At 43.6% G+C, this 21774-nt stretch overlaps 2 protein-coding genes across 7 annotated transcripts; one reads left to right on the plus strand and one right to left on the minus strand.

The window, feature by feature from the left end:
- Nucleotides 1–451: 451 nt before the first annotated feature.
- gpr161b (G protein-coupled receptor 161b) lies at nucleotides 452–7083 on the plus strand. 4 transcript variants are annotated; one of them, XM_077536163.1, is made up of 6 exons: nucleotides 452–1017; nucleotides 2216–2579; nucleotides 3400–4121; nucleotides 4575–4682; nucleotides 5519–5644; nucleotides 5730–7083. In XM_077536163.1, exons 2-6 carry the CDS (start codon nucleotides 2233–2235, stop codon nucleotides 6005–6007), a joined length of 1581 nt encoding a protein of 526 aa, XP_077392289.1. In that variant the 5' UTR covers nucleotides 452–1017; nucleotides 2216–2232; the 3' UTR covers nucleotides 6008–7083. The 4 variants fall into 4 exon arrangements, with proteins under 4 accessions (XP_077392289.1, XP_077392288.1, XP_077392286.1 ...); XM_077536162.1 differs by having other exon boundaries at nucleotides 474–1044; nucleotides 5727–7082; XM_077536160.1 differs by having other exon boundaries at nucleotides 477–1017; nucleotides 5727–7082.
- A 48-nt stretch (nucleotides 7084–7131) lies between these two features.
- Nucleotides 7132–21359, minus strand: dcaf6 (ddb1 and cul4 associated factor 6). Of its 3 annotated transcripts, XM_077536155.1 has the most exons (21): nucleotides 20967–21359; nucleotides 19780–19841; nucleotides 18790–18882; nucleotides 18015–18200; nucleotides 17816–17929; nucleotides 17218–17353; nucleotides 16791–17002; nucleotides 15331–15424; nucleotides 13977–14096; nucleotides 13570–13881; nucleotides 12590–12769; nucleotides 11569–11628; nucleotides 10973–11156; nucleotides 10774–10877; nucleotides 9465–9753; nucleotides 9345–9386; nucleotides 8498–8636; nucleotides 8128–8284; nucleotides 7958–8046; nucleotides 7696–7801; nucleotides 7132–7626 (listed from the first exon to the last, which is right to left on the minus strand). In XM_077536155.1, the coding sequence occupies exons 1-21, from the start codon at nucleotides 21052–21054 to the stop codon at nucleotides 7568–7570; spliced, it is 2826 nt and encodes a 941-aa protein (XP_077392281.1). In that variant the 5' UTR covers nucleotides 21055–21359; the 3' UTR covers nucleotides 7132–7567. The 3 variants fall into 3 exon arrangements, with proteins under 3 accessions (XP_077392281.1, XP_077392283.1, XP_077392282.1); XM_077536157.1 differs by lacking the exon at nucleotides 12590–12769; XM_077536156.1 differs by lacking the exon at nucleotides 9345–9386.
- Between the last annotated feature and the right edge of the window lie 415 nt (nucleotides 21360–21774).

The following is a 21774-nucleotide window of genomic DNA, read 5'->3' on the forward strand; positions in this document are numbered from 1 at the left end:
AAATTTCTCTATGATAGACAAGAGCAATGAAAAAGTATGGTGTCAAAATTTGCTTAATGTATATCAAAATTCTGAACATATTTTCAGGAAACGTTTTCTCACTCGTTCGTTAAAGGAATGTCTCACTCAGTTTCCATATATTCCTCAGATTTGTTTTTAAATTGCTCCTTTTATGGACACCAGTGGGTATAAATAAAAAAATTAAAAAAAGACTAACGTTTCGATGTGTACAATTTTAAGAAGATTTTTAATATGAAACTTTTTTTCCCTTCACATTTGTTGTACATTTTAAAATAGATTAATCACGTATTATTTTACAAATTTCTCACAGCCTCAATGTGTTATGAGCAGAGCACGCCACCCTGTGGACAAAACGGGCAACACGGGGAGCTCTGATTGGTTAAACAAAAAAAATGACGTTTTAGTGCGGGAAGCTTTGTTCCACTTGGGTGGTCCGGACTTGTAAACGCTATTTATCATTTCAGAAATAAACTGACACCGCTATGTAAATAATCGCTTATTAACTTCTACAGAGCCAACATTGTTTGTATAAACTAAAAAGGGATTCTTGTGTGCCTAAATGACAAAATGTAACTTTGAGTTACCACATACTGCAGCTCCACGGTACATTGACACCCTTCAAATGTTGAAATGGCGCAATGTTTTACTAAAACATTCGCCTAAGAATGTTAAGAAACGGGGACAATACGACCCCCAAAGTACCTCGACGACCACCCACGCGCCGTGTGTGCGTGTGTACAAGGAAGGCGTCTGCCGGGGAAGGAAAGAGGGAGGTCGAAGTCGGGGTGGGAGGAAGACGCCATTGCCGCCGCAGCTGGTCGTGCGTGTGGAGGATTCGGCGGCCGGAGTCGAGGCAAAAGAGGCTCCGCCGGCTGGAGTACGCGTATTTCGGCTGAGTGCTCGAGCGGACCCTCGGCCGGCCGGGATGCGGACACGGACGAGTAACTGGAGCGAGGAGATAAAATGCGGGGGCACGTCGTCGACGAAGAAAATCAGGTCAAGTCGGGGATGAAGACGGAGAGGGTGATGAGAAGAAGGGAGACAAAAGAGAACGTTGCTCAACTAAGTTAGCTAACTAACTGGCTAGCCTAGCTGCTAATATAGCCTACTGTTCGAACAAAGTACTTTTTTTTTTTTTTTTTTTTGGCCAACCATACTCTGAGCTAAATTTATTTTCATATCTCACTGCAATTCTAGCACAAACATCGTTTCCATTTCCACTTTCTCCTCGAACTAAAACCACCGCCGCTGCATGCAAATAATGCAAACTAACGGAATCTATGCTTAAAGTCGACACTACTCTTGAAACATTTTGTGCTCCAATGAGTAGTTTTTTTGTTTTGCAAGAGATTTGATTTATTCTTATTCTATTATTTCCCGAAGTTCTGACGTCATTTGTAATTTGCATTCAAGCTCCCATTAAAATAACACCAGCATACATTTTCCATATTTTTTTGTCTCTATTTTTTTTTTGTTTTAATTCCTCACATATTCAATGACTTTCACCACATTTCTAAACGTGTCACGCATACGGTTAAATTTCTCACGTTTTTAAAGCACATCTTTACGTCACTACGTTTGAACTTTCAACACATTTCCCAAGTATTTTTGCTAAAATGATATTTGAGAATTCACTGAGACATTTATCTCGTTTTGAAAAAGTTGTCAAATTTACCATAATTTAAAACCCAAATTACAAAACAGCCCAGGCTATCTGACCAAACCATGTCTTGAAACCCTAATCCTGCACTGAAACCACATTTTGGAACCCTAACCCTTGCTTGATACTCCAACTATTTAATCTCCAAATCTTTAACTTGAATAGATGCAGATGGTAATTCGTGACTTGGAGTGTTCTGGAAAGATCTAAGTTGCCATGGCCTCCACTCTGCCTGCACACAGGTGTGATAAGTGTGTCATGAATTCATTTAAATTGTGCCATCAATGTAGTCCTCAATTAAAGTTAGAATGTAATTAAATGTGCAAGAAATGTTACAAATGTGATACTGACATTGCTTTAAATGTAAGAAATACAAATGTGATCAAAATGTATTGAAAAACTAATGAAAATGTCTGGCAAAAAAATGTAATCGTGTTAGAAAATGTGACGTTTGTTGCAAAATATGTAGTATTTAATGGAAAAGATGTTATTGTTTGGAGCTTTAAGTTACCGTTTCTGTGTGTGCCGTTCCAGTGGGCCCTCCCCTCAGCATGAACACCAGTAGAAACTGCACCCTGGTGGGGGGCGACGGCGGCGGGCTGGCCGTGCTGGAGTCGGTCTCCATCGTGACCATCACCCTGCTGGCCTGCCTGGGCAACCTCCTGATCGTGGCCACGCTCTACCGCCGCCCCTACCTGCTGACGCCCAGCAACAAGTTTGTTTTCAGCCTGACCCTGTCCAACCTGCTGCTGTCGGCCCTGGTCCTGCCCTTCGTGGCCGTCAGCTCGGCCAAGAGAGAGTGGGTGTTCGGCGTGGTGTGGTGCAACTTCACCGCCCTGCTCTACCTGCTCATCAGCTCGGCCAGCATGCTCACGCTGGGAGCCATCGCAATCGACAGGTTCGTGCGGCTTAATGATCTACGACGGCGTATTAGCGCCACGTATCATTTTTGGGGGGCAATATTCTCAGAAAAAGAAAAAAAAACTCGCAAATTTGCCTCTTTGTGTGTCAAATTTGAGAGTGGCAGATTTGCAAGAAGAAAAAAAAAAAAAAACTAAGACACTCATGAGAAATACACATAGCGTACTACTTGAATGTTTGCGCCAATACTCAGGTCAGGTTTTCAAATAAGGAGATAGCAGAGATTAAATATGATATTAAGCATTGGTTACGGCCAGCGACAAAGACGGCTCGCTTTGCGAAGGTCCACACCCTGAGGATCAAACATTTAAGTTCATTTGTTAAAATTGACATTTATGTTTTCAGAATTATTATTTACACATTTATACATTGTGTTTTTTTTTTTTTGGTACAAGTATCTAAGTTGATGTGTCGAATCTGTTTGCTCTCCGTCATTCACTTGCATTTCCCTAAAGTGTACTAGCTTCTGATTGGTTAGCGCCAGTCAGCTGATAGAGGATCAGGAAGTGTTGTCGCTCTCGACGAGTAGTATGACGAGTAAAGTTTAAATTAAGAATGAATCCGTCTCCAAAATAGAGATGTCTGATACTTGAGATTTTTTTCAATCCGTATCGCCCTAGTCTCCATCCTGCATTTTCATTTTCTCGGAATATTGGCCCCGCCCTCTAAAAAAAAAATCTTTATCTTTTTTTTCAATCGCACTCGGCCTGGGGCCTAACATTGAACTTTGATATCAAGTAGGGGAGCGTAAAATATCATTCTGCCACCTCCCATCCCATCCCATCCCATCCCGGCAGGTACTACGCCGTGCTCTACCCGATGATCTACCCCATGAAGATCACCGGCAACCGGGCCGTGGTGGTCATCGCCTACGTGTGGTTGCACTCCCTGGTGGGCTGCCTGCCCCCTCTGTTCGGTTGGTCCTCCTTCGAGTTCGACTGCTTCAAGTGGACCTGCGTGGCGTCGTGGCACCGCGAGCCCGCCTACACGGCCTTCTGGGTGGCTTGGTGCATCCTGCCGCCCTTCCTGGTCATGCTGGCGTGCTACGGCGTCATCTTCCGCGTGGCCCGCGTCAAAGCCCGCAAGGTGCACTGCGGCACGGTGGTCGTCTCCCAAGAGGACGGCGCCGGCTCGCAGAGGAACGGGCGCAAGAACTCCAGCACGTCCACCTCGTCCAGCGGCAGCCGGCGCAGCTTGGTGTACTCCGGGAGTCAGTGCAAGGCCTTTGTCACCATCCTGGTCGTGATCGGGACTTTCCTGGTGACCTGGGGGCCCTACGTGGGCGTGGCTTGCGCAGAGGCCCTGTTGGGGCAGGGGAGCGTCTCCCACGGGTTGGAGACTCTGGTGGCGTGGCTGTCGTTCTGCAGCGCCGTGTGCCACCCGCTCATCTACGGCCTGTGGAACAAGACGGTGAGGAAGGAGCTTCTGGGGATGTGCTTCGGCGATCGCTACTACAGAGAGTCCTTCGCCACGCAACATAGGACGTCGCGCCTCTTCAGCATCTCCAGCAGGATCACAGGTTGGTCTTCAACTTGTGCGCAGTTTTATTCATTCATACATTTTTAAAAGGGGAAGTAAAAAAAATGTTTGCAATATGCAAGCAGCAAAATCAGCCTGTTTCTATCCATCACGGAGCGGCCATATTGTCACTTGCTGTTCACTGATCATGACATCACAGTGGCTAAGGGTCCATGCAACGACCGATCACGTCTCACCTGGTTGCTACGTTTGATCATGTGACGTTCACAAGCTGGAGGACCAGGAAATGAGGTGCGGGTGGGTGGACGATGATGTTAGTCATGGACCTTTTTCAACTGTATGGAAATGGACAAAATTTCTGCAAGTTAAAAACAAAAAAGAAATGGAAAACTAAATCTTTCTGTTGAAAGCACGACTGCATTTTCCCACTTAAAACAAGGCGTCTTGTCTGTCAACCTTGAAATTTTGCAAACTCAAATGTGTTTTTCCCCAGACTTAGGAATGTCACCCCACCTGACTGCCATGTTGGCTGGAGGAGGACAACTGCTGGCCCCGGGAAGCAGCACCGGAGACACCGGCTTCAGTTTCACTCAGGACTCGTGTAAGTGTTGCACACAAGCAACCAGTCATTCCTCACGTTTGAGGAACTACAAATACACAAGAAGTTGATTTTCACTATTTTGACCTTTATGTTAACTCCACTACATTTTCTCAATAAATTGTATACTTTTATTTACACTAACCATCTTTCTTGGTACTCTTGGCTTTCACATCAAATCATGAAGAAAAAAACTAAGTTTGTTGACAGAATGCTTCAACTGCATACCACGAAACAGTCGAATAGTCCTTGCTCGTCAACCTACACAGGGAATGACTAAAGAAATACAGTGGGGCATGTTTGGTTTAGACACGTTTAAAAAAAAATATAATGTATACCTCTAATATGAAAATTGTCATCTTGAATTGTTCACTAAGCTATACTGAGCCAAGACATACTCTGGTAGTCACAGTGCTTACAGGGTCAGACCATTTAGCAGCATATGCAATATTGTAATTCCATAATGACAATGTAATGTAAGCTTACATCTATCTATGCCAGTGACGTATACCGCACAATTAAATTCCACTATGTCCGCAGATATAATTAACCTGCATGGCCACCTGTTGCTGTTCATCCAACAGAATAATGGCTGTGTTCCACTAAGCAGGCCCATATTTTACAATCAGGAAGTAAATTTGACAGTTTTCTTGATGTCCTGCCAGATTTTTTTTTCTAATGTAAAATATGCGCTTCGGCTGACGACAGGTTTGGAAATCACTGTTCTATCCGATGTTAATTAAAAAAAACAAATATTTGATGGATACAAATTGATAATGGAACAGTTTGTTTCCCTTGTGACGATATTTGAGCCCCGATTTGCATCGTCGCCCCCACAGGTACAGATGTGATGCTGCTGGACAACTATTCCATTGATGGCTCCTCCCATCCACATTATTCCTGCCATCCGTCTGGGAAGAGGAGGAGCTCTGTCACCTTTGAAGACCAAGTGGAGCATTCCAAAGGTTTTCCAAGCCCCCCCCCCGTTATTTCTAAAATGGCCAAGAGGTCAACTTTGTGCTCACCAAGCGGCTTCTTCCTCCGCAGCAGAGCACGCGGCATCAGTGCAGGTCCACGCCGAGGTCCACAAGTCCCTGGACACCTTCGCCTCCCGCCTGGCCAAAGCCATCGAGAGTGACGCCAAGCTCACCCTCTTTGGGGACATTTTGGCCGTTCCGGCGGGTCTCTTCATGGCCCGGTCGGCCCCCAGGCCCAGATACCTGGATGGTCAGAGACTGAGGCTGGAGAGTATTGACGAAGGCATCGTCAATGACGACCAGCCTGAGCCTTTTTCCACAGCAATTATCCAGACTGTCAACACTTGTTAGAATTTTATGAGACTCTGAAAAGACAAGGTGCATATTATTTCCTATATTCACATAGGAAAAGCAACCACTGCAACCTTATTGCTGCTCCTCTCTTGCACACCAGCTCAGCTCTACTGTTTATGCCAGTCAATCAGAAGATAATGTATCCACAATGTGGGCAGCAAGAAAACCAGTAAAGCAAAGACTGTTTATTTACTGAAATGTTTACAGGAATTCTGCTCCAACCGATGAGCAACTAGCAGTGGTTTTGCAATAGCAACTAGCTTTGTTAATGGAAAAGTATCAAGAATGTGTAGAGCTGAGTCAAGTAGCTACCGTGCAGTGACAAGGGGAATAAATATGTCATCTTATTTTGGTACTGTAGTCTGTCAACTAAAATGAAACATCATTCAATGGCAAAACTCGAATCAAGGCTAGCTCCCAAATAGTTTACTTGATACATTTGCAGTGGAACCGCCAAAATGGAACACAATCGGCGGCAATGGTTAAATGACGTCAGAGTATTTTTACCGGAGGAAATGTAAAATGAATTTCAGGCTCAAACCATCATCAGTGTAAAAAATAAATGACCCACAGTATTATTATTTTTTTTCTAAAGGTAAAACTACTCACATTTCGTTGACACCTGACAGATGTAATGGAAAAGGAAACCAGACATGTTAGGCCAAAGAGCAAAAACACATTTGTTGAGTCAATATTTTAGATTCAAACTGAACTGAGTCTTTTGTTTGACCTTTTTAGAAATTGTACATGTTTTGGTGCATTCCACTTAAGATGTTCCACTGTGCCAGCTTGTAATTCTTGATACACAATTTCTCTGTGTAATGCATTTTTCTTTTAAGTCTGATGCCAGAGTTCTGACTGGAACTCTGGAAAAATGTTATGTGTAAAACACTTAAATAAGCACATGGATGGTGCTTCAGTTGCCTCGTATGTTGTATTTTGAGTGGTACCATTTTTTATTTTTACACAAGTAAAATGTAACCGTTCCACTTTCACCACATTGTAACTAAAACTTGTATTGATTTCAATAAAAAGTTTGGTACGAGTGTCCACAATGCTGTTTTGTTTGCGTCACAATGGAGTGTGCATGCAGTGAGTCAGCCAAAAAAATGGCGCATCAGCACATTTGTCACACAGACATCTTTAAGATGCCTTGCAGCTTTATTTTTTTTTTCTTCCAAATTTTGAAAAAGTTTTTTTATCGAGACGAGCTGTATTTTTGTTCTCCTCTCCAATAAAAGCAAAGCCAGTACCCTTGTTTACATTGCTTCAAATCCAACATAACACTGAAAACTTATTAGAACTCGCTCCCGACAGAATAATATTGCACTTAAACTTACACACCAGCCACCTCTCACAGTAATGTATAAGGACGCCTTTTTTTTCACACAAACGTAAGTCATTCTTTTACATAAACATTGGTAAGAAAGTCTCTTTACAAAAAAAAAAAAAAAAAAAGTGGCAGGGAAATGGGTATTCAAAAGGTAGTATTCTACACTTGTACAAAGAAGTGCTCTCCAGCAAAAAAAAAAAAAAAAAAAAAAAAAAATCACCCATCTACTGCTCGTCCTCATTTTCTTGGCCTGATCCTTCAGACCGGTCGCCTTCGAGACGGTCTGCAAAAAGGTCAGAAGTTTGGGAATTTGAAGGTAAAAAGTTGACAAGAGCATGTGCAAAGGGTTTACCTGATCTGATGTGATTGAGGGATGCCAGCATTCGCAGCATGAAGGAGGCAGGCACTGTGATTGTGTTCCTCGTCTCCTCCAGCATCAGCTCATTCCGCGTTATCACCTGCCGGATGCAGCCGGTATAGGGAGGAAAAAGAAGAAGAAGAAAAAAAAAAGGGAACATTTGTAAAACTAGACTTTTTTTTTTTTTTTTTTTAAATGGATTGTATATAAATAGCTGGGCCTCTGGCCCACCCATCAAGTTTAAAAATTGTCCTACCTCACCAGCAAGAACACTGTTGAAAGACGGCGACTGCTCCAGCGGTGACCAGATCTTGATGTCATAGTCGATGCCGGATGAGGCCAGAACTGCACGGCAAAGGGAAACAATGAGTGTGGTGGAGTGATGGGTAGGAGGTCAGGTGGGGGCGGCTTGCAAGGGGGACTCACTGGGGTCGAAAGGGTGCGGCTGCAGGCAGTTGACCACGTGATTGTCGGCCTCCAGCAGCATGAGGTGCTCGGCCGTGTGCCGGTCCCAGATGAAGATGTGGCCGCAGTCGGAGCCGCTCATCACAAACTTGTTGCCCCAGAAGCAGGATTCCTTTATCTGGCACAAGATGGACCATTTAGTAAAAATTAACTCACTTTTGCTTTAGAGTTAGTTGTAATGTACTCTAATACGTGTGTCTGAATGCTTGTTTGTCTAGATGTGCCTTGTGATTGACTGGTGACCAGTCCAGGGTCTCTCACCCAAAGTCAGCTGGTTTAGGACAAGCACTATCGAAAACCAATGCAGAAAGCCGTCAAGGCGTGTACCAACCATAGTGCGAGAGTTGCGGTGGCCCTTGTACACCATTTTGACCGAAGGCCTCCTGATGTTCTGCGTCTCGCTCTCTTCCATTTCCCTTCTCTCTTTCCTCCTGCGAAACAACTCCTGGATGCGAGCCGCTGCCGAGCGCCTGAAACACGACGACACCATGTGACTCGACACGCAAGCTGCTATTTTTTTTTTTTTTTTTTAACCTCATGCTTTTGATTTAGAACTGGCTCAAGCTTTTAACAGGCAAAAAATAAAAATAAATAGTTACTGGAAGTCAAGCTCATAAAATCATGACATCAGTGTAAGCGGTGTGACAAAATATTGTAGCGTCATATTGTTATTAGTATCCATCTACACAGTATGTCTGCCTGGTGGTAGGTAGGCACTATGACCAAATATGGTCTTGGTCTTTCACTTGTATAGCGCGCCACTTTTCCACCCGTTTAGTGCTTCACACTGACATCCCAATCAAGCACTGATGGCGCAGCATCCACTGAGCCATGTCACCTCAATATGACGTAAACAACCTTTCAAAACATATTTTCCTAGTACATACGTTTTTTCATGTGAAGTGATCCGACTGGAAACAGATTAATGCCAATATGCAACACTACATACAAATATATTTTCAAACAATCACTTCAACAACATTCCTTGACAATCACAATTTGCCATTACCAGTCATCTATGTTGAAGTCTTTGGGACCTGACGTGTCTGTGGGTACCATGGCCAAGTTATTCTTGTCCATCATTCGCATTGGGTGCACCACACACTCAGTGGAGTCAGTATCCACATGCACAAGTTAGTTTTCTGTGTGTTAGTTATCCTCATAACACACGACGTTACCTGATCATTCTATCTCCGACTGCAGATCCTCTGGAATTTAGTCTAAATATGCAGTATGACAATCAATGATAAACGTTTCGAAATGGCACCATATAGAGATCGCCTGCCCGTGTAACGTACCTCTGACCCTGCCCTCTAAACCTGGTTGAGGGGATGAGGATGGGGTCGTCGTCGCTGTCGTCAGAGTCCTGGTTCCCCCTTGCGGGCTGGCTCTGGCCCTCATCTACGGCAGCAACCGCATCCGGCCCCTCCTCCCCCGGGGGCTCCTGTCTCCGGCAGTCCCCCGAAGTGTCCTCCGGAGGGCCAGCAGGACTCCTCTCCGTGGTGTTGCCCTCCGAGGAGCCTTCCGGTAGGCCATTGTCAGCCCGTCTGTTGCGAGCGCCGGAACCGGAGGCGTCACTTGGACGATCTGTCCCACAGATTCAAATACAATGGCAGTACAGTTGATGCACCTCATTGGGAAGGACCCCCCAAAAATATGTAGACTTTCCATCAATGTGATTGGCTAAAGCACAAAAGCTGATAGTTTGTATTTTATGCACATTTTGTGATACTCTAACATCTTAAATCGCTGATTCGATCAATGAGAAATTACAGCCGCAATGTTTCCCACATAAATGCTTGTGGTGGGCCGCCAACATTAGATTTTGGCGTCACCATCAATATGTAACAATTCTATTTACTTTTTCTTTTTTTTTTTATTTGCAGTGATTCCACACCGCTGTTTGTCTGTATCTGCTCATCCAACCAGTTTTAACCATAGGACTGCGGCCCAACCTTGGGAGATGCGAGTGCCAACTAGTGGACCGCGCAAAAGAATTTTTCTAATTTTCACCTTTGGGCTGCAAGGGCACCATATATAATCAATTCAGTACAACAGAGGTGTTGATTTATAGACATACTCAGTCACAATAATAGCTTTCTGCCACTAGGTGGTGATAAGACATCAGTTTGTGATTTACTTTTACCTAGTAAGTTTATATATATATGAATAAAAATTTGGGCTCCAAGGTAAAAAAAATAAATACATCTTAAGAACTGCTGTGCTAATTGATAGCCATACCACTTTCCTTTCTGGTCTAAAAGTGTAAATACACAGTACTTCATACGACTGAAGAATTAAAAATTACATTATGCAAGTATGAGAATTAGTCATTGTGATATCAGAGGCATTAACAGCTAAAGTAGTCTTACTATTTATCCCCACACCCCTTCCCCCCCAAAATCGCAAATATAAAAATTGTGTTTTGAGTTTAGTGTATTTTTACTGGAAAGAAAATCAGATAAAAAGCACGTTTTTTTCCAAGAGTAGGTTTTTGCCTTGGAAGATGTCTGTGTTTTGTCAGTGCTCAAGTTTTCTTACACATTTCTTATACTATACTAGATCATGGATATGTCAGCAACATTTGATTGTAAAGACATAACTCACGTTGCTCCAGCACAGGGTTCTCTGTGGATACACTCTGTCGGCCCTGCACTGTGTCAGATGCTTTGGGACCGCCACTGCCCTGAGAGCTGGATGTGCTGCTGCTCCTGAAGAAGCAAAACCATTTCACGGTATTTTCTTATCAATTAGTTGCTTGTTTTATGCAAACGAAACGGCATGTATTAGACAGAAATGGGCTTACCATTCATCGGTGAAGTCCAGCTTGATGGTGCTGGCGGTGGTTCCCTCCGAGCTGTAGTGCAAGCTGAGCACCGGTTCCGCCGCACTGGATCGGCTGGTGCTGGAAGTGGAGGTGGAGGTGGAGGTGGAGGGGCTGCACTTTGCTGGCAGAGGAGCGTCATCAGATTGTGAAACAGATGCCCCTCCTGTGAGGTAAGTGCACACACAACACAACATACCAACAGGAAGAATCACAATTAGCAAAACAAAGAAAAGAAAAAAAAAATTATTCTATATTATTGTTCACGTACACATATTGAAGAGATAACTTGTCATGAACCAAAACATTAGCACATAGAGATGCCAGTAAAGAGTCTGCATGTGTTAAATGAGGCCCCTGCGTAGTTATTAAAGATGACGTTTAACGACAATTGGCGTTGCAGTAGACCACATGATCACTTCTTTATGTTGTGTGCGTTCATGTTTATGTGGCCGGGAAGAGCAACACAACTTATTTGTCCTTAAAAAAAAAAAAAAGAAATAAAAAATGTCTTGTTGAATTTTGACATCAATCTCATTAGAGGACATCAATTGGAGCGTGTGGTTTTGGAGACGCACCCTGCTGCTCATCCAGAGTCATGGATCCCAGCTGTTGGTTTACCACCGATGAAGGGGAATCTGCAACATATATAGAAAACAAGATATAGATCAAATGATAAGCAACACGTGGAGGCCAAACATTGGAGTTGCACAGTCATTGAACAAAAGCAATCGACTCATTGCATTCGGACGATGTCCCCTAAATTAAACAAGAGAACAAAATGGTGTCTATTAGAAATTAGTTGTTGCACAACACCACCAGCAAACCTTGACAAGTACATTAATATAGCATCTGAAATTCATACTTGGCAATGCAGTAAACGCTGCTCCTCCTTCACTTACACAAGATGCCAAACATGCGGTGAGCACAGCAGCAATCAGCAAAGGTCAATTATTGGAAAAGGAACTCTTAAAACATGAACTGCCAATAAAGCAAATTGTTTACTGCAGGTGTGTCCAAACTATGGCCCGGGGGCCATTTGTGGGCCGCCGCCCATTTTCTAGCGGCCCTCAGCTTATACAAAAAAAAAATAAAAAATTGACACTGACAAGATGCAAAATACGCACAAGATGGAGCCATGATGAATCGAAGCTCCACATTGCCTACACGGACTAGCCTAGCAAGACTCTCGAACAAAGACTTGTGGCTTAGCTTCTGAATGACACCTCGCTTGGTCCAACAGAAAGAGGCTTTATCTGTCTCAAGATCCACATAACTCAATGAACGACATCGTGCGTAAAAAGGTCATACTGTATATCCCGTAATGGCAGGACATGGGCGTGAAGTTCCACAATCTCTTCTCCCGTCCTGTGATGTTGAATGAATGAAATTGATATCTACGTAAAACAGGCTCGTGGCATGTTAATAAGCACATTGTGGCATTTCTGTGAATGGAGGGGGCGATCACAGTGGGATTAGTGGTCATTTTGGAGCCTAACTGGCTTTGCACAAGCATGTCAAGGGTAAGATGGCAAGGGGAGCGGGGCAGGCAAAAAAAAGAAAAAAAAAACCCACAAAGGGCGTTGGGGCGAGGGTAACCTGAATGGGGTTGGGTCTCAGGAGCAGCAGTGGCTTCCAGTCTTTCTGGGGGTGCAGAGGAAGAAGAGGAGGCAGAAGAAGAGGCCGCTCGCCGCCCCTGTCCTGGGGGGTCGGCCAGCCGAAGTAGCCTCTGCAAACGCCTACACACTAAACTTATGGGCAGTCGATGAGGGCCGTACTCTGACAGAGAGGCGGAGGGAGAAAGGGTGGAGAATAGATTATGGAGGGGAGGACAGGAAATGGAGGAAATGCTGCTGAAGGAGAGGAACTGCTGCTTGAGAAGAGTGGCTGCTTCAACACACGCACATAAACATTCAAAAAGAGACAGATGACATTTTTCTACAAATTAAGCCAGTTTGCCAGGTATTTCAATGTTTCAAAGAACAGCTGTAAGAATTTTATAGTCATGTGAGAGGCCAACTGCAAAAATTCAACTTTGGACAGCTTTTAAAAGGTACATTTTGTGGCATTGGTATTTAACTCATTCACTGCCAGTCATTATAGAAAATTTTTACATTTCCAATACTCACGTGATATTACATTCAATAATTATATATAAACCGAATCGACCAAATGACAGAATAGACTCCCTACTTTTTGTCCCGTCCCGTTCTTTTATAATTGACAGCAGAAAAATGTAGGTTTGCCAAAATACAGCCATTTCTCCCATGGACTCTGAAACTGTGTTTATTTCCTATAAAATGGGGCAATGATGTCATCTACCGGTGGTTGGGCATCAGTAAAGTTGTTTCCAAGTTTGATATTTACAGTGGAGCATGCTCAGATTCGCCCCCATTTAGCACCGCTCTAAAAAATACAATTGACAAGTATACTTGTCAAAGGCAGTGAATGAGTTAAAAAAATTCTTAGCTACATAATTTCACACAACATGGTCAGTCAGCACTCCAGACACCCAAAGAGAGATGAAAAAAATAGCCAAATATAAAAAAAATAAAACAATCAAAAAGTGTAACACTTACCGGACAGCGCCGTTTCCGACACGGCGGGTGCTGTGGTCCCTGCAGTGGGGGTCTGTCTCCGCGACCCAGACGATGACGACGCTGACCTCTCGACTGATGATGTGGTGGAAGAGGGAATTACAGTTGCAGTTGCAGTTGATGATGATGATGATGATGATGTGGACGAGGAAGAGGACACAGGTAAGGATGCCACCGCAGCAGGACTGGTTCGTACAACTGGTGCGTCAGTTGTTGCTGGCCTCTCGGGGGCGCTGGTCCCCTGGTTGGAGGCTCCTACAGTGGCAGCGGGAATATTGGGGCGAACAGTCGTTCCTGGAATCAAGATGATTAAAAATAATAATATTAGACACCTAATAAACAAATCTTGTTTAAAACATGCCTATTAAAAAAATCAAATAAAATTCAACCTCGGGGTCGCGACTGAGGTCGAGTTCCTCGACTGCTCTGAGCCTCACTGGCTTCCTCGAACCAGCGTGACAACATGTCCGACATCCTCTGCATAAGGGACACGTTGGGGCTCTGCTCGCCTGGAAGAGAAAAATAGAAAGAGTCACAACTATAGCATGTGTTTATTTTCTGCATCATTAAGGGGCGCAAGACGACAAGCACAACTAAGAATAAAGGACGTGACAAGTTGATGAAAGAGGTTCGGGTTATATATAACGCACCAACACATTCGTAAATATCAGTAGTTGATGAGATGTACTGTCATCAGACACAACATGAGATACACTTGCACAATCTAATGAGATCCAACAAATGACAAAATCCTGTCGTATTCATAGATGACCACAATATAGCCTGCCAATCATCTTCCAACTGCTTATGAAACTGCATATGTACTGCATGGAAAGTTGTTTCATAGAAAGCTTACAAAATAAATGTCAGCTCTATTATAACTGTTCACTGATGGAAATAACATAACGCCATGACAAGTAAAGCTTGGAACACCATTTTGAGGTGTTGTTGAGCTCTAATTACTGTTACAAACACGGAAACTTTAAACCAAATAAAACTGTGACTTCCTCCCAAATTCCAAAAACATGAATGCTAAGGCAGAAGGCTAAATTAATTCAGGCCCTCTAAATTGTCCGTAGGTGTGGATGTGAGTGTTAATGTTTATCTATTCTGTTACCCCATCCATCTCTTGCTTAAGCTGAGATACTTGAGACTCCAGCACAGGTCTGACCTTAATGACGACAAGGAAAATTGTGACCTGTCCACAAGAAAATCGCTGCGGATGTGAAAAATTAAGCAATGCAATTGTTTTAAATACAGCCAGTCAGGTTCCACACACAAAAACAGAACTGTTTACCCCGCCCACCCCACCTTCACGAGCTGCGCCACAAGACTGGCAAAAAGGCGACATCACGGCAAATGTTAAACAATGAAGGGCTTCTTTAATGAATGTTTATGTGACATGAAAAACTGCTTTGGGCGGGTTTTCAATCTACTATTTAGGCTTAACAAAATGGCATTACTGTTGCCTCCTGTGAAAGACGTTTCTCGGCTTTTAAACTGATCAAAACACAGACCAGACCAGCAATGACAGGCAGCCAACAAAAATACTGAGTGCTTAAACTCTTGGTATGGAAAAAAAAAAAAAGTCACATAATTTGAATTCATTCCTGTACTTTGCGTAGGTGCAGTCAATGAGTGTATTACGTTTGTATGACCTTATTCTGACTTGTTGTAATATTGGCCAAGTGGAGATAAAATTGCAGTCGTCATGATGTTGGCGGCCGACCGTGATAGACTTACCATCTCGCTCCCTCTCGCTCTCGGGACGAGCTCGGGGTCCGGTGTCTGACCAGTCACCTCGCAGACGGAGGCGTTTCACTGGCGGCTGCCTCAGCTGTGGAAACACGCACACGCATGCACAGATACACAGAGATTAGCGGTTTGTCAATCAAAGCGTGTTCAAAAATAGCTGTGCTGCCAAAGCCAAACACTGCACATCTCAGTCAGTACGGCCTTCTCTCACGGCACACCACCGACGTCGCCTTCACTTTCCATTACCCTTCAGCCCCTCCACCCGCACCCATCTCAGCAAGGGCCGAAAATAGAAGACGGAGGTCTTAAAGAGTATCGGCCACTTAAATGAGGAAGCCAGGGCCTGAGGTGGTAACAAGTGGAGTGACGTGCACACTCAATCAGAGGAAGTAGAGCTGCAGGTGGAGGGGGGAAAAGACCCACCCCCCACCACTAACAGTACATCCACTTGAACTATTTGAGGCGAGTGGGAACACAGTGTGCGTGAGTTGCTCTATTTGGAAAGGAATGTTGGGTTGCATCTCGCCACAGCTGAAATCACGAGGCTTTGAAACACTGGCACCATGATGGAGCACATTTAAGACGCAATTCCTCGGACGGATCCCCTTTCCAAACTTAGCGCTGCCATGTCACGACCCTCATGGCTGAGTGTTGGAAAAACACTGCAACAGTGGTTCAAATAAGAGCATAGCAGGCCTGCCTCTTTTCTCCTCACTTTGATTTTCTGGTTGATTTGCTCCATTTGCCATGCTGCAACAATCTAACTACCTTTAGAGGACAGTTCTCACTCAAGGGTCATCTCAAGCCACCTCGATATTGTGTGGAAAAGCCGCTATTTTGCCACGTTGCAAGAACTGACAACTAATTACTACGACAAATTTTCTCTTCATTCAAGTACAAATGATTTCCTCCACTTTCTGCCGTTTATCCAGGTCAAATTAATGATGCTAAAAAATATACTCCTAAATTCTCTTGCTTTGGTTCTCATTTTGGTGAGCGCCATAATACAAGGGCAGATCTAATCTCGTGGGTCCACAATATATGCCAGCCACCAGAAACTTTATGCAGATACATTTTCTGGACACAAAGATGGATGGAAGCGTATGCATAAAGATGCTACATGAAGTAGCATCCATTTTTCAGGTCATAATAGTGCGCTTTGATTGACAAGTTCCATGCAGAATACTTCATTCACTGAACAAGCCATAACAGAGCTAAGGTGACGGCAGAACAGAGGTATGAATTTCGACACATTATACACCTGAAGATGAACATGAAGTCACAATAGACTATAAATTGTCCAATGTTCATAGATGTGAATGTGTCCATAGTTGATTCTCGAAACGTCCACTGCAATCGACGAGCCTGTTGCGACCCACAACCACTACAGAAAACGGGTGTATGGAGGGATGAATGGACTGAATGCATAAATCCTCCGGTGTCCTTACCTCCTCTCTCCTCTCCTCTGAGGGGCCCTTCAGCTCTCGGGCCTGGTCGTCTTTGGGGTCAAACAGGTAGATGTAGTCGGATGAATAGCTGACCAGCACCTCCTGGCCGTCCTCGCTGTAGCATAGCGACGTCACGCGACACGACTTGTTGGACAGATGAGCGGGCACGAACCTCACGCACATGCCCGTCGTCCCGCGGCCCATGTAGTTACCTATGAAAGGGATCCATAGCTTTATCGTGGCAAACCCATAGCCAGCTGGGATAGTCTCCAGTTCCCCCACAGCTGATGGAAACATGGTTTCCCATCCTTGATTTGTGTTAAAGAATCAGGATGTCATTGTTGCCACAGTCTGTCATTAGGATTCACAAATAGAAATTGAAAGGCAACACAACATTATTTTCCCTGCAACTGCAGTGTGGACTTACCGGTGGCCCTGGTGCCCAGCAGACGTCTGTCATAGATGCGCACAGAACTATCCGAGCAGCCCACCGCCAGGTAGTAGGGCATCAGCGGGGAGATTGAGATGGAAGTCGCCGCTCTCCGGCAATTGATCAGTATGTCCTGTCAAACAACAAAGCGACACACGGCTAAAGCAAAGATTTTGAGGCCCGTCTTGGTAGTTGCTCTTTGGGTTGTCTCAGCATTTAATTCTCAGTTTTGATATTCAATGTGTTAAAACGTCGCAAAAAGCACATTTTGACCCACAAACTGCAATACAAAACCACTTATTTCGAGCCTTGTAACTCGTTGAAGTTCACAGCCTGCACAAATAGGTCTTGTACTCGATATAATTTAATTGCACGTGTGCTTCGTGAACTGTCCAGTGAGTGGAATGCAATCTCCAAAACACTGAGTCAGGTGCAAGAAGTGATGTCGTGAGTGAAACTTGAGTTGTTGGAGCAGGATTGTTACATCCACTCAAGTTAATTACTGGTTCAATAAAACACAAACGGTGATAGTTTCCATCTCAGGAGGCTATTTTTGAAGAACAGCAAACACAGTACAACTGAGTCACAAGCGTACATCTTTGCAGTCCTCTTTCGTGCAGCTGGTTTTCATGCGGAGGTCGAACCATCGCACAGTGCCATCCTCCCCGCACGACAGGAAGGTGTAGGGGTCGTTTGGTACAGTCATAATCTGGCAACACAGCCGGCGACCAAATTAGGAGATCATTGTCAACAAAGGGATTTGTCAAGTGTTTTTCGTTTTTGTTTTTTTTTACCTCATAGGCGGTGCCGTAATGGCAAGTAAACTGACACTGTCTGTTGAACTCGGCACTCTTTTCCGTGTGGGTGTAGTAGAGGATTCCATCCCCGGAGCAGGAGATGATCTCCTGGTCGTTTGTGTGGGGCATGAACTTTGCACTGAAGATATTGGCCCGGTGGCCGGACCGGATTGACTTTTTGACCTGAGGAAGTCATGCGGAAACAAGATAGATAACTTACAGTTTCATCTTAGATTACAATTAACGATTATTTCAATAATGGATTCATCAATCAAATTTAAAAGAAAAAAAGTTTTGATTTCCATCCCTTTAATCAAAAACAGGACACTATTTCAAATTGACAGTGCAAAGTAAAAGCAGGCGTCTGCCAATGTCTTTATTTTGAAAAAACAGATATCCGAGAATATTTACTATTCAGAGGCTGAAATTCCTAGAATTCTGACAATTTTAAAACAACTACAATTATCAAAATATTTATCAAATCATTTGCTAATCAAATAGTTGTCAATTAATCTTTGCATCTCAAGTTTCATTGCAGTAGAATGGCTCTCGATTTAATCAATTCAGAATCAAAAGTTACTTTACAACTATGCCTCTAAAGTCGCACAAAACTTTGCATTCAGTATACGTGACATCACGCCAGACGTTAGTGCACCTTAACAGAATTGAGTTCAGTGAGAATTCAGGATTAAAGGACTCTCTGTCTGAGCTTTTTCTCGGTAAAGACATTTCAACCTCCTTTATTTGCCATTTGAACATTTTCCATACAGACCTTTTTGTTGTACGGGTTGGTAATGGCCAGGTAGGTATCATCCGAACCTGACAGGATGTATTCTCCCGTGTCGTTCCACGATATCGTGTTGACCTGAAGGGAGTCAAAGTGTACACTGTGAAAAGAAATGCTGTGGGAAAACTCAAGTGTGCTATAGAAAATAAGTAAGTAAGACATGACATGTTATTGAACACAACTCATATTGGATCTCAGTAAATTGTGCATACAGAGTGTGAAAGAGGGGTTGAACGACTTCATATTTTTGTAGTCGATGGCGCTGAGGCGATAATAGTCGAGTAAATGTCAATTAATCAATGATACGATATTTATTTTTCTGTTGTCAAATCGCTGTGCGTGCTTTTACCTCCTAACAAAATCCCACCCATCAAAGTTGGAACCCGTAAATTTAAACCAATTCACCTAACACAAGTGCAGGGTAACTACTCGCTAAAGTAGTGGCTTATAATGTCATTTTAAATTAACGAAGAAGGGAATGCTTTGCAATCCTGTGCTGTTGCAAATCTGCCGTTTTGTTACGTAGATGGTTGCAAGAGATTCATAAGCTTAGACTGTCTGTGAGAGCGTGAAGGTTGATGTCAATGAGGCATCTGTGCTGCCGAAGCCAAAACACGTGATCGCCAATTAATCAACTTGAAGCATTATCACCATTGCACAGTGGAAGTCAATGCATCAACTACTCAGTTCAACCCCTCGTGCTTATTTGTGTCTATTTGCCTAATGGCTACAAAAGCAAGAAAACTTTCATAATATAAGCAATATATCACTAGAAATGCCATTAAGTTATTTGCTTATGTCTCTGGATTTGAGCTTGGCAGAGCTAATGATAAAAAAAAAAAAAAAAGCACAAGGGATGATGTGCAGCCCAATTTCATCTTCAGTTGTTTGAATGTTTGTGACACAGTTTGACATGCGACTCATCTGTCAGTTTGGGTTTCTCTGGGCCTGAAGTCAATGTTGGCAGGTACTCACACAGCCATCGTGTACGTTCAGTGTTGCTTCTAGTTTCAGTCTCTGAACGAACTCTCTTCTACCTGGAGATTAAAAAAAAAAACATGTTTTAGGACTTCTGCCAGCTGTAATGCAAACAATATTACCATGATTTATTGTCTCTGTCCGCAAGTTTACTACCAGTATATTGCTTCCTGTGTGATTTCTGTGCAGTGTTCTGGTCCGCAGGTCGCCATTTGACACTAATCATCACTCATTTGATTTGAAATGAGAAATGAGAGTTACGTAGGGGTCACTTGCTGTTGTAGTCCAACCATCACATGTAAAAACCACTTTCTGACTCAAAGCAGTTACAGAGATGCATTTACGTACTGTGTATGGACAAAGTCTGGCAACAGTATGTTAATGTTGCTTAAAACCTGAGTCAATAAAGATTTCACGAAAGTACAGTTTAAGCCTGTCACGGTTTGTCAAATATGGTTCACAGGTACGTTTTTTTCTCCAATTGTTAGCAGTACACAATTTTTCGGTCAACAGACACGCAGAAAAGGGGAGCTTTGGTTCTTTTGTTTTTCTTTTCTCTTTGACATGCAGTGCATGTCGATGTTATCAAAAAGATGATATATTTTTTCAAGTGGGGTTGGTTCTGGGGCAGAATCACATTTCAAATGTAGGTCTTGATTGGACAATAAATAAATCTAAGAACCCCCTTCTGCAATGCTATAGTTTGGGACTGGAACACAACACAACCCACAAGTTGTATGCCTTCCCCTTTACCAGGCTAAATATAAACTGGGAGTGCTGCTGCTGCTGCTGCTGCAGTGTAACTAAACACAATGAGCGCTTCAAGTGTATCTGTCAAGCTAAATACAGCAAGTGACTAAAACTCAGCACCTGCCGCACCTATTCGGGACTTTCAGTCTTAAATTAAACCCAATCAGGTGTACACAGCTTGGCGGCACCCCAGAAAGGACTGATAAATAATTCACTTCGTAAGACAAGTCAAGTGCAGTGCAATTTCTCAAGAAAACAAATCAGACACGGCAATAATATAAGACTACAAGTGAGAATCCGTCAAATTGTTTCGATGCTGGGATTGCAGTCTTCTTCTTCTCTGTGGTAAACATTCGGTAGAGGAGCATACAGGAACAACGGATACACTACGTTCCAAACACGCTAGCTTTTCTTAATTTGTGTTATTTTCTTACCTAAATAGTTCGTCCGAATGGTGTTTGGCTCGCTGTATCCGATGAGGCGTTTATTTACATCCCAAACGAGGTTGCCGGAGCAGGACATGTTGACCGAGCGTGGCTTTTATTAATAAACAACCACATTGAAATTTAAGCTAACCGCCGCAGGGATTTCTTTGGCCATCGGTCCCTGTCAGTCGGGACGCTGCTAACGTTAGCTAACCGGGACAGCGCAGCGTTTCATGGCGGGAAGTGTGAAAAGAAGTTCTCTGATTCCTGACCCGGCTGTCTCGTCTTGCTTGTCCCCCGACAGCTCACGCCTGCTTTCCCTGGATCCGTAAATGTGCGTCCGACTAGCCTGGCCTGGTTTATTTTGTCGAGCAGGCAGGAGAGTGATCAGCTGTATCCAAATAACGCGATAAACGGCGAGATTTTATGCTGCATTCGAGGACGGTCGGAAATCGGAAAAATCCGAGTTGAACGACCTCAAAGCGTTCGTCGTGAAAGTAAACAACCAAAATGGCGGATAGTGATAAACTGTTTTTTATTTTGGTCCTCAAAACTCAATGTGACCTCCAGAAAACTTACCTTTTTGCAATTTTTCTTCATTTAATGTTTTAATCTTATTTCATAAGCATTCCATACAGTTAAGTAGGTGACCATAAAATTTCATGCAGGGAGATAGCGGCAAAACTGTCCCGTACAGTTGCCTAACTAAACGTGGAGTTATGTCAGAACGGTCAGGTCAAGTTGATGTTCAAATGAAATCCGCTCTGCCCGCCAACACATCTGCGCATGCCTACCATGCCTTCCTCCACGGAATGAC

The sequence above is a fragment of the Festucalex cinctus genome, chromosome 11 (genome assembly GCF_051991245.1).
Source record: "Festucalex cinctus isolate MCC-2025b chromosome 11, RoL_Fcin_1.0, whole genome shotgun sequence".
In the NCBI taxonomy this organism is placed as follows: Eukaryota; Metazoa; Chordata; class Actinopteri; order Syngnathiformes; family Syngnathidae; genus Festucalex; species Festucalex cinctus.